The sequence below is a fragment of the Centrocercus urophasianus genome, unplaced genomic scaffold (assembly GCF_019232065.1).
Source record: "Centrocercus urophasianus isolate 14NV4802_14NV808 unplaced genomic scaffold, USGS_Curo_1.0 seq_12, whole genome shotgun sequence".
NCBI lineage: Eukaryota > Metazoa > Chordata > Aves > Galliformes > Phasianidae > Centrocercus > Centrocercus urophasianus.
Genome location: NW_024884364.1, coordinates 45260673 through 45273128, shown reverse-complemented (window position 1 = coordinate 45273128; position 12456 = coordinate 45260673). Strand labels below are relative to the sequence as shown.

At 39.4% G+C, this 12456-nt stretch overlaps 1 protein-coding gene across 1 annotated transcript; it reads right to left on the bottom strand.

Annotated features, from left to right (window-relative positions):
• Positions 1–1767: 1767 nt before the first annotated feature.
• Positions 1768–11491, bottom strand: PIGA (phosphatidylinositol glycan anchor biosynthesis class A). The gene is made up of 5 exons (XM_042810964.1): positions 10821–11491; positions 10141–10273; positions 8335–8467; positions 6603–6809; positions 1768–5262 (listed from the first exon to the last, which is right to left on the bottom strand). The coding sequence occupies exons 1-5, from the start codon at positions 11488–11490 to the stop codon at positions 4942–4944; spliced, it is 1464 nt and encodes a 487-aa protein (XP_042666898.1). The 5' UTR covers position 11491; the 3' UTR covers positions 1768–4941.
• Positions 11492–12456: the final 965 nt, after the last annotated feature.

Here is a 12456-nt window from a genome sequence, read left to right as displayed (position 1 = left end):
ATGTGTTATCTGCCTTCACGGTCAACTGGGTAGATAAGAGGTAAACTTGTACGAGTCTGCAACCTGCAGAAAAATACAAGAAACTGGAGATCAGATAATTTCTGCTGAAATTCTCCTAACCCTGAAGGAGTATGAAATCCTAGTAACAATGAAGAGCTCTCCAAGAGGTCTAAAACAACATGAACACAATAAAAATGACTATCCCAGAAAGACAAGCTTCATTTGTATAGCAGCAAATTTGCCTTCCTGTTGTACTTCAGAACAGCACAACTTAAAGAGCTGAGTTAAATGGTGGAGTCATTTGAGAAAAACTCATAAGTTTTATGCCTAATCACTTGCATATAAGAACAGTATGGGATTGAACTCAAAAAGTCATCAGTAAGAAGGCAGTTGAACAGTGCAGTGGGAAGAACTGATACAAATGAAGGTGGTGGTCAGATAAGAAATAGCAAGATCTGGCATGATCACTCAGAAACATTTGGCATTTCTAAAACTAGAGGAAGGTGAGCAACAAAAGATAGGAATTACAGGAGATGTTACACAAAGGAAGAGCAACCACAGTACAGAAACAGGAAATGTACCTCCCTTGCTGCTTTGTGTCACTGTTTTGAATGGGATGGATTGTGAAACTTACTGATAGGTTGCAGGACTGAACTGAACACCTCAGCACTTGGTAGAAAAAACATGCCTCATTGAGAACTTCAGCACAATGCCTAACCCTCAACAGTCTTCTGTTAGAGTGATCACCAAACTGACAAATCAAAATATCCAGAAGATATGTTAGTCTTTCAGTATAAATGTCATGATGTGGTGAGTGAATAGTTTAACTGGATCCCTTGAAGAACTGGAAATTAATTTTTATATATCTTTAATGTAAAAGCCTGCAAGGAAAGAGCACAAAAGAAAAAACAGACTGACTTAGAGAAAAAAAATAAATTAATTATGGGTCACCCTAACTTTAGTTGTAAGAAAAATGTCAGATATGGCCTGAAGAATTTGGCCACGAAATAAAAATCAGAGAGGAACTTCCTCTCAAAAAAATTAAAAGAGGAATTAAGTCTATTTTTATGCTTGACAGTCTTTGAATTACAGCAGTGTATTTCTAAAGTATTTAATTGAGAGCTTGAGTAACATTTTCAATTAAATAAGATAATTGGAAAAAAAGACACAAATACATCATCTCTAAGGGAACCAGAACAAGAACACACGGTAGAGAACCTAGCTATTTTTCTATCGGTTTGATCTAATAAATGATACTACTTTCCATGTAACCATTGCCTCATTTGCATCCTTAGATAGCACAGTAATAACACTCCAGCTTTTAGAAAGGATTGTATGTAGTGACTCAGTGTTTGCTCTCATCAAGCAGATGAAGGATTCATCTCACCTACCCATAGCCCGTTGCACCACATATATTCTGGTTATCTAAACCTCTACTGTCTGGGCAGGATGACAAGGAATTCCAGCTGGTAATTAATATCTTATCTGCCTCCAACACCTATGACAGCACAGGATGACTCACCTTCTAGATGCATTCTACCAGTCCCTCCTGATTAAACAAGCTTAAAAAAACAATGTGTACTAGACAATCAGTTTATACATGGTACTGTTCAATAAATCCCACACAAACATCACCACCAGACTTAAGCTGGTGCTGAAACAAGTCAGAGCGTGAAAATAATCCTGTTAGGTTCACAAGAAAAATGTGTAATTTCAGTACAAAGACAGATTCAGGTGTAAAACAGCATCTTGCTCTCAGCTTTATTCTTCAATGAAAAGTATATCCCTTTCATCCAAGTGACTGCATCAGTGTAAGAACAATTAGAAAAACTATAGAAGTCAATGTACTTCCGGGTGTCATGAAAAATACAGAGCAAATATGACAAGAGTAGTTTAATGATAGCAAGTCAAGCAATATATTAAAAATATGTAAAATTGATCTTTAAAAAAACATTTGTGAAACTTTCAGGATGGGTTGTTCTTATGTTTGTTTACAGTGAGTTTTTATGTAACTGAAATTTTACAATAAATGAGCCTAAGTACATATGAATAAAAGGACTAGCAAAACAACATAAATATCAAAAGGAGAAAAAATAAGTTTATTTGTTAAAGGTGAAGAAAAGCTTGATCACAAAAAAGTAAGTTCATTACAGTGCAGCCAGCTTCTTACAGATCTATCCATATCCTCTAAAACACAGTCTAAAAGGCAAATCTTACATTCACACTTCACTTGATACTTGCTCTGGTTTAACACAATTTTCAACTACCAGCATGCAGTCTATACTTCACAGTGTCTGCAAATATTGTACTGGAAACACAACTTCTCCTTGTATCTGTGTGATAGAATTTTAATATGGATCAATGCAAAATTTTCACCGCTAAAATGAAGTAGTTCAAAACACTTCTGGGTGCACTTGGGTAGTCCCTTCTATGAAGGGGGGCAATTAAGCTTCTATACAGAAGGGTTTGGTGCATTCCCTCCTCCTCCACACAGGAGGCTTTGCTTGATGCAAGATGTTACTCAGTATCACTCCCTGGTTGGTAACATTTTCTCAGTATTTCACAATACTCAAATGTCACCCACAGCCATAACTGAAACATTTCGGTTTTATTAAATTGTATTTTAGGAATATGTGTTTGGAAATGAATAAAACAACACCTCTGCTCAACTTCTCATTATTGTGCTCCCTTCAAACAAAGTTTTCCATTTCACTCACTGCTGCTTTACAAAACTGTAAATGGTTGAGTGATGGTGACATCACCCCTTGCTCTATTGCACAAGATAGGTAAGTGAATCAAAGAGTTACATGCATTGGGAAACAGTATATGTGTAGTAAAACCAGTTATGGCTTAAATATTTTCGCTTATGCAAAGTGTTTTTAGTCATCACTAAGTCATCACTGTAAGCCCAACCACAAATGATGACAAGCAGCAGTATGCAGTATATTCCTATACTTTCTAATTGTATGTTTCCACATACTAATGAAAAATACCCATTCTTTATTGACAATGAAATAAACATTTAGATGAACTGTTTTATTATAAGTACACAATGTTCCACAAAAGAAAAAATAGAATTTTTTTTAATAGATTATCATAATCCTACTGAAAATTATGTCTGTTTTTGTAGCTGTTGTGGGAAACCAAAAGAAATAAACCGGAATCAATAAATTATTTTAAAAAATTGCATAACATCTTCCTGGAATGATAATCAGTATTTTTTTTTAAAGAGCTGCTATAAACTAGAATGTTGTTATTTTAAAAAGTAAGTAACTTTTGTAAGTAAAACATTACCTTATCTCCACCCATTTACCATAACATGTGGCACCATTTTAGCTGAACTCCACTGTTAACATAGAGAAAGATTCAAGTTGTAAGACAATGCATATTTTACATTATGTATCAAAAGCTAAAAAATTCTATTAAAAGAAAATACTTTGTAAGTAGCATGTATTTCACATAATATTTCCAAGTTTCGTGAATATACGGTCAATTAAATTATCAAATGTTTCTCTAGCAATAATGTACCCTAACTGACAAGATGACACTGACAAAAGCTGTGTTTCAAATACTACCCTTCAAGGGTTTGAAAACAGTATTTTCATATTGCACAGTTTTAACACTAAAACAGTGTCCAACTACATAATACTGAGGGTCAAAAAAAATCATCATTTTTTCAGTTGAAAAAGAAATCAGGCTGGTGCATTAGGCAGGGGGTAGTCTGATGGTTGTCTGACATCAGTGAGAGGTTTGCCTCCTCTCACATCTGCATGTTCTGCTGTTCCTATCACAAATAACTTACAGCTAACAGGTGCAAGGAACTTTTTTTTCCCTTCAAGAAAAGCTTATCTATTGGTTACTCCCATTGAAGGGGTGCCTTCTCTAAAGTTAACTTGCAGAACCTGTCTGACAGTGCTTCTGGTGTGGTCTCAGTGAAATCACACACGCTAACACTGTCCCTCCCAGAGATGGACTGTAATGCCATTTACATAAAAAGCAGAAGAATGGCAAATGGAAAAAAATAATAACAAATAAGAGTAGGATGGTGCTTGTTAAGGCTTGTTAAGCTCTCACAGATTTCTCTCTCTCATTCACACATATAAACACACACACACACACACACACATTAATTTATGCTTTGGCATAGTCTGCTGGAGGTGTTTTCAGGCCTGAGCTGGTTCTGAAGGCTATACTATATTATGCTAATGGCTAAACAATATCATCCCCTCACCTTTCTATTTTTTAAAAAGCCACCTATGTATTTTAAGGAAAAAAATAATTTTAAAAAAAAAGTCGTAAGTTTTGCCTCTCTTTCTTATGTGTATGTTAGGAGGACAAATTCAGCCATTCTGAAAATATCAAAAACTCATTATGGAGTTTTAATAACAGGATAATCTGATTTTCTAATTTCATATAGGACTTCAAAATTATAAGGCTGTGCAGGCAAAACACTATCACTGGGACACAACTGATAGAACTAAGTCTCTGAAATTTCTATGATAATAATGAATTCAAAGTAATACAGAATTTGAGAATAATAAAGAATTTCGGAGCATTTTCAAGTGCCATTTTCATCTTAGGAAAGAAAAGGTATGTTTTGTTTAGATAGGTCTCAAAAAATCGCAGTAATTATAAGGAATTTATATAGATTACAGTAAAATAATAATTTTTCTGTTTTGCTTCTCAAAATACCACAAAAGCTTATACTCAGTCTGTAATATTCAATTTACAGAGAAAAAAAATATTTTTTGTCTCAAAGGCTCTTGACACATAAAAAAATCCATGTTCTCCCTCAGCTTTAAGTGCAAAAGTGATGTTCGTATACTTTCAAGAACTCAAAACTAAATTAGAACATAATCCTAAATTGAGGTAGTACATTTGAATCAAGTTTCTTTCAAAGAACTCCAGAAAGAAACTGAAGAACTTAAGTAGTAATATCCATCAGCAAGCCTTAAAACCTCTAGGGACTGGTGCATTTTTAATTTCCATCTGAACACTTTTGGAGCTTGGAGGTTCTTCTTTAACTCTTCCTCTTTTCCCCCCAAAATACTGTTTAGTCCATGCACCATTAGGACCTGTGGCATCCATTGCAACATCAATGATGGAATCTGGAGTTATCCACCTCAGAAACAACAAGAAAAGGAAGTTCAGAACAGCAAAAAGAGCAAAAATATACCCAGTCACTGGGCCACAGTGAGACATGAGTCTGTCAAGTCTCTCATCCATTGGTAAAACCACTTCATCTGCAACCCTCTCATACACCTAAGAGGAGAAAAGACAGAGAGTCCCTGTAAGTAAACCAGAACATAAAACTGATTTTTAATTAAAGAAACACTGCTACGATAAACTTTAATGAATGTGAAAATACATGCTATTAATGACAAACATATATATAAAGTCATACATTATATGGTTAGTCCTGTGTTTCACAGAATCACAGAATAGTTTAAGTTGGAAGGGACCTTTGAAAGCCACCTAGTCCACTTCCCTGGCAAGGAACAGGGACACCTACAGCTACATCAGGGTTAGCTATGTCATATATATAAAAATATATATATTTTTACATCCAATATAGTTTCATAAACCAGAAAAATGTTTTCAGGGACCTGCATACACAACTCGAGTCTCAAATCATACAAAAGAGCTTTGTTGTTGAGAACATTGCAGGTTTCATCCTACAAATACATTAGCAATGAGCTAACAAACAACTGTCCTTTGTGCAGCTTAAGCTCTGTGTGTCCTTCTCCCAGTTAACAGAGTTTAGTTTCATGTCTTAAGGAAGGGCTACAAAAGCAGCTGAAATCTAGGCTCACTTCTATAAAAACTTTGCAATTGGAATGTTGTTTGCAGTTAAAAAATCGTGAGATAAGTTGTACTGACAGTATTTGATAAAGTCATTGTATGTGACACTTCTTCAAGGAAGTTTATAAAAGAGAGATTCATCTAAGTAACAGTACAAAGTAATTAAGACATACGTGTTCCAGCTACTCTTGTCCAAAACACAGGGGCTAAAGTCAAGAGTGACAGATCTTTACAGGAGTGAATAAATTATTGCAGTTAATATTCTTCACTAATGACTGAGTTTTCCCCCCTGAAGCACAATTCTAATTCTGAAATATGATTTCAAAAGCATGGTAATTTATTTTCATTACATCCATAGCTCATATATATTCAGATATGTCTGCTGACATTAAGATACCTCTTGTCTCCTCATTTTAAACCAGTCATTAGCATATCACAGACTAAACTGTGTCATGAACTCTTTTCCTTTTCATAAATCTTATGCAGCATGTTTGCTAGTTATGCCAGAAAAGTTACTTACTGTGAAAACTCTGGAAAAAATTATACGAGTAGAAATGTAACTAAAGATCTAGGCTATTCTTCAGAACATTTATCAGCGTTATGTCATGGGGGAAAAAAAAGCAAGTAGAAAGAAAAAAAAGCCTATTTTGGAAAAGAGAAGTATTTCCTGAACTTCTACAAACCACCTGAGTTTGATGGAAAAAAAACATTCAAAAATTAAACAGAGATGCACATACAATGTTTCAAAAAAGTCACTTTCCAGATATGTATTTTAAGAGAATTAAAGCGGTTGTACATACTTTTTCAGTTCTCTCTGCTACATTCCTCCATGTATAAAATGTCTTCACTTTGTTATGAACACTTTCTGGAGATGGCAGTTTTCCTGATCTGAGCTGGGCAATTGCTTTTTCTAGTCCATCACACAAAGACTTCACGGAAGGTTCACATAAAATAATGAGATCTTCTGGAAGCACCTCCGGAATCCCACCAACTCTTGTACTCACAACCTTTGAAAGAAACAAAAGAATTACTACATGCACTGCATAACAATAAAATACAGTGATGATAATGCTGTTTCACTGTTTAGATGTAACATTATCAAAGAGAAAAAGAGGAAAAAAAAAACAATACAATGACTGGTTGCCATGAAGGCAAAGACTGAAGCCCTATTTTGGGAGTTTTACCTGCATGAGAACTAAAGGTATAAGCCCTAGAGAAGACCTAGGGCAACAAATTACTTTTAATGATGTTCAGAATTATTTGATTACATGGTAAGACAAAAGATGGTCCAGTGAGTGATTAAGGAGACATTTTCCCTAAAGGTGTTTCTCACAGTAGAAAACTATGTGCAACTAGATTTTGGACCTTTTCTCCATAGACCCTCACAACAACTGTTGCCTCTACTTGTGGATAATAGTTTTACCACATCTACCTTCAGTTTATAGTTTCTAGGCTGAACCTTTATAAGAATTTCTTTAGAACTTCAGTAACCTGAATTATTTTTAAAGCGAAATCAAGAAGTGCTATAACTTGTGTTCTCTAATCATTTCTAGCAGGCAACTGTAAGAAAACCACAGAGCTTCCAACCCCTACAGTGGAAAACAGATGACTGGGGAATGAACAGTGTTTACACTAAGCCAAGGACTCTTCAGTTTCTCATGCAGCAATACTAGCAAGAAGGGGGGTGTACATAAGAAGGTAGGAGAGGACAAAAATCAAGACAGCTGACCCAAAATGGCCAATATATTTGATATTCCATACCACATGACATCATCCTGAACAATAAAACATAGAGGAGTTGGTGGAGGGGGCAACCATTGCTACAAGACTAGCAATGTGTATCACTTGTGGGGTTGTTTTTTTTCTCCTTTTTGTTGCCCATTCAACAATCTTTCTCTTCACTCAAAAGTTCTATCTTTTTCCCCCACCCATTTTCTCCCCCACCCCACTGGAGCTTAGCTACCTGCTGGGTTAAATCATTAGATACTTCATCAGTTTGTCTTTTAAAAAGTTTCTTCAGGTTTTAATATGAGGACCTCAGTTCCTTATAACAGTTGATTAACTTTTTCTTTTAGCTGTCAATCTATAAATTGAGCTGTCTATTAGCCAGAAAGGACTTGTAATGTGATAGCTCCAGTGTCTTCTCTCTCCTCCTAATTTGAATGCCTGCATTCAGCAGAAGTAAGATGCTGTATGTCAGACCTTGATGCAGAGGGAAAATAGTCATCAAACAATGGTTTAGTTTGGTAGTTTAATATGTCCAACTGACCAGCCACCTATGGTCCTAAGACAGTTTTCAGGAGCTCCTCATCAAGCAGAGTCAAAGTAAGTCTTCATGAACATCAACTACCCTTCAATCTGTAATATCAGTACATACACAGTAACACTGTGAAGAGATAGTCTGGTTAATTCAAACTGAAAGTTAGCAGGTGTGCCTATATTCTTAACTCTACTACAGGTTTCATGAATTTTGATTGAAATGGATACATGCATTCTAGACAGTTGAGGTTTTTGTTTGCCTGTTTGTTTTACCTGTAAACCACAGCTTGCTGCTTCCACAATTGCCATACAGAAGGCTTCAGTGAGGGAAGTGTTGAGAAAAATGTGACCCTGGACTAGAACATCTCGAACATCCTGGTGTTCCAAGGCTCCTAGGAGACGTACCCTGTATATAAGAAAAAATACAAGATAAACACTAGATTTGTGCTGTAATAGTTCTGTAAAATGTTAAACATCGTTGTGGTTTAACCTGGCCAGTGGCTGAGTACCCCATAGTCATTTGCTCATTCTCCCATATCCCAGTGGGGTGGGGGAGAGAATGGAAAAAAAATACAAAAGTAGAACTTGGAGGTTGAGATCAAACTATTTACTAAGGTAGAGAAAAGAAAAAGGATAATAGTTATGACTACATATATATATTAATACATATGAATGTATATTGCAAGTAATGCACAGGCAATTGCTCATCACCTCTCAACTAATGCCCAGCTAGTCCCCAAGCAGTGGAAGAGAGCGAGATGAACTCCCACCCCCTTCAAGACTCCATTTGCATGATGTCATATCGTATGGAAATCCCTTTGGCCAGTTTAAGTCAGCTGTCCTAATTCTCTTCCTTCCCCGTTCCTTGGGCCCTTCGCTGAGAATGGCCTTGGCTCTGTACAACACTGCTCAAAAGCACCTATAAAAATCAGTACTTTACAGTATCAGTACAATATTGTTTTTCTCCTATAAACAAAACATAGCATTATACCAGACACTATGAAGAACACAATTCCGTCCCAGCTGAAAATAAGACACGTATATACTGAAAAATGAGTTCCAGTCATACACACATACAGAGAGGGAAGGAATGCAGACACCTTGTTCCATTATCTCTAAATCTTGATCAACAATTAAGAAATACAAGACTCTCTTGCTTTTTTTCCAGACAAAGTTGGTGGAGAAGGAGTTTCCCCATTTTGTTTTAAGAGCAACCACCTTCAAAATACTACTGGCTGATCCTTCTAGCTTTTTACAAGAACCCAGCTTCACAAAATTCATAATAAAGATTAGTGCGCCTTTCTGTGTTTAGATGCATTATCTGAATTTTCAGCATGAGGTGTGACCACTGTCAAAGGCCAAAATTAAAAAATAAAATAAAATTAGAATATGAAAGATCAGAGTCTATCACTTTGGAGAGGTACTGGAAAACCAGAAGAAAGAAAAAGAGAACTAAAAAACAAACAAACAAGTATATTTCATACCAGACAGGAACAGATGGAAGAATTACTGATTGAAGTACAGTACAGATACTGGAAAATTAAGAACCTGGTACTGGCTATATAAAAAACTACCTTTGAACAAACAACGACAAAGAAATATTTACAGACATCACAGAACCATTTGGTAACATTTACTCGAACAAACATGTCTCTAGCACAACAGGAAGACATACTAAATAAGTCCTGGCCTGAAGAGTTTCATACTGAAATTAAAAGAGTTAAAGAAAATAAAGTAGAGCAATGGCAAGGAGGAAGCTTCCAGAATTATTAGGAATTATTCCCACAGACAATATAAGCAACACATTCTCACATAGCAACATAAAGTAGCCATCTAACAGTTCATGCCACATAATAATACTGCAAGTACATTAATAGTGTGATAAATTCAGATTATCTCTGACTCAAGACAAGGTTCACACCAGGTCAACTTGCAAGATCATAGTCCAACTCTAGAAGTTCTCAGTTAGTGTTTGATCTTTCTACCTTCCCAACCTCAAGTTTTTGAGGGAAGAAGGCAAGGAGCTGCTTTCTTTCCTACCTCTTAAGTACAGTGATTAGAAACATGCTCAGAACAAACCTGTCATGCAGCTGGTATCTTTCCCGCACTTCTTCGAGTACAATTCGTTTTGGTCCTTCTCCTCCAACTAGGAAATGTAACTCTGGATACTTCTGACAGAGCTCAGGAATTATACCACTAAGCAAATCTATACCTAAGAACATAAAGTAGAAGGCAAGATGTTATTGTATTGGATATTAGAATTACACCATTATGCAAATCAACACCTAAGAGCACAAAATGTAGGACAAGCCATTACTGTAAAAGCACTTACCATGATGTAGCCTACTGCTACATTCCCCCTTGTCTTATCACTATTTGCCCATGTAAAAAGACGCTCTCCCTCCTGTTATATACTCCTTTCATGCACTGGAAGGTCGCAGTGAGGTCACCCCAGAACCTTCTCTTCTCCAGGTTGAACAAGCCCAACTCCGTCAGCCTTTCTTCATAGGAGAGGTGCTCCAGCCCTGTAAGTATCCTCATGGTCTCCCCTGTACCCAATCCAAAAGCTGCACATCTTTCCTGTGCTGGAAGCGCATCCAGGCCTGGATGCACTAAGGTACTGAAGTAACATAAGCCAAGCTTTGCACTTTACAAATTTCAGTTTACAAATCTTCTCTATCAGAGAAGAAATATAACTCTAAATCCAACATGAGCAAATGAGAACGATGACCAAAATCAACATTTTTTGCTACCGTTACCTTTTCTGTAAACAAGCCTGCTGACCACCACGATCGTTACAGTGCTGTCATCCCTCCTAGACGGGTCTGGGGTGAAGTCAGTGGGATCCACAGCATTGGGGATGACGGACACGATGCGGGGGTCCAACGCTGCTCGCAGCACCGTGTTCTCCTTACTGGTGTAAGAGACGCAGATGATGTGGTTCGTATCGCACAGGGACACGGTCAGGAGTTTGTTGGTGAGCACAGAGCTGACATCCGCAAAGCCAAAGAGCGAGTGGTCCGTGAACACCGTGCGCAGCCCCATGGTCTTGGCATGGAAGAGCGCGTCATGCGCCATGGCCGAGAAGGAGCTGTGGGCATGGACGATGGTGACTCGCTCCCGCACGAAAATGTACCTGAGCAGAGGCAGGCTATGGAAGAGCGTGGTGGCGGTGGACTGGTTGTACATCACCCTCAGTGGCAGGTAGTACACCTTCAGCCCGTTGGTCAGGTAGCGGATGCCTTTACGGCTGCCGTAGGCGTGGGTGACCACCAGCACCTTGTGGCCGCGCTCGATGAGGCACTGTGACAGCTGGTAGATGTGGCTCTCCACGCCGCCCATGTTGGGGTAGAAGAAGTCCGACACCATGCAGACGCTCTGCGCTCTCCCTGCCGCCATCCTCCCGCCGGGGCAACGACCAGGAGCCATCACTCCCTGCCGGCCGCACGTCGGACCCCCACGGGCCCCTCGCCATCGCTGGGCCCGGCCATCTCCCGCGCGCAGGCCGCGCCGACCGCGCTACCGGCGGGGGGTGCGGCCGTCGCGGGCCCGGGCCCTTTAAGAGCGCGCTCACCTCGAGCGGCCGCCACCCGCCTCGCAGGGGGGCGCGCGCACGTACCTGCCGCCCGCCGCCGCTCGCTGGGCGCTGCCCGCCGTCTTCCCATTTCCGGGTACGGCCGCGTCACCACGGTAACCGCGCGGCTGTCTCGCCCGGTCCCCGCAGCCGAGCCTCGGCCAATCGCTGCCCGCAGGCGCGTCACGCGGGAAAAGAAGCGACCAATGGGAGCCGGCTGCGAGCGTCGGGAGGGTGGTGGTGCTGGTGGTGGGAAGGGCCGCGGTGGGGGCGGTGTCGGTTTCGTTTCTTCCCTCTGGGCACCTTGTGTGTGAGGAGTCACCGCCCCATACTATTCGTACTCCGCTCTGGAGACCTTTCTACAGTCGTTACCCAGACAGGGCACCGAGGTGTCCTGGGGCAGTTAGGTTGTTCTGTGAGATGAGGAGGGAAGGACTTGGAGCTGCAGGCCTCAGATCAGCCATTCTCGTGTTAGATGGGCAGTGGGAAGCTGCATCCCCTCACCTCAAACAACGCCGTGTGCTGCGGTTAGAGGTCTGCCTTAATTACTGTTAGAAAAGCTTGCATGCTACAAAGCAAGCTGATGGAAAAGAAGTTAACTGTAGGCTGTTGTAAGATGAAGAGCTACCTTAAGGTTCCAAAGGTATTACACCATTCCCAAGAGGAGAAGCGCTTGTGACTCACTTTTGGTCCGTGTCATTCGCAGTAGGAACTCCCAAAATGTTCTCAAGTCTTGCTGCACATCCCACTGGTAAGTGAAAATAAAAACATAATTGGAAATCACAGTATCACAGAATCACAGAATCACCCGGGTTGGAAGG

Excerpts from the sequence above, each read along its gene's own strand:
- PIGA (XM_042810964.1), bottom strand. The coding sequence starts at position 11,490 with ATGGCTCCTGGTCGTTGCCCCGGCGGGAGGATGGCGGCAGGGAGAGCG. Across the intron at positions 8,468-10,140 it reads AGATACCAGCTGCATGACAG|GGTACGTCTCCTAGGAGCCT; the intron begins GTTTGTTCTGAG and ends TCTTATATACAG. Across the intron at positions 5,263-6,602 it reads TAGCAGAGAGAACTGAAAAA|GTGTATGAGAGGGTTGCAGA; the intron begins GTATGTACAACC and ends TTCTCCTCTTAG.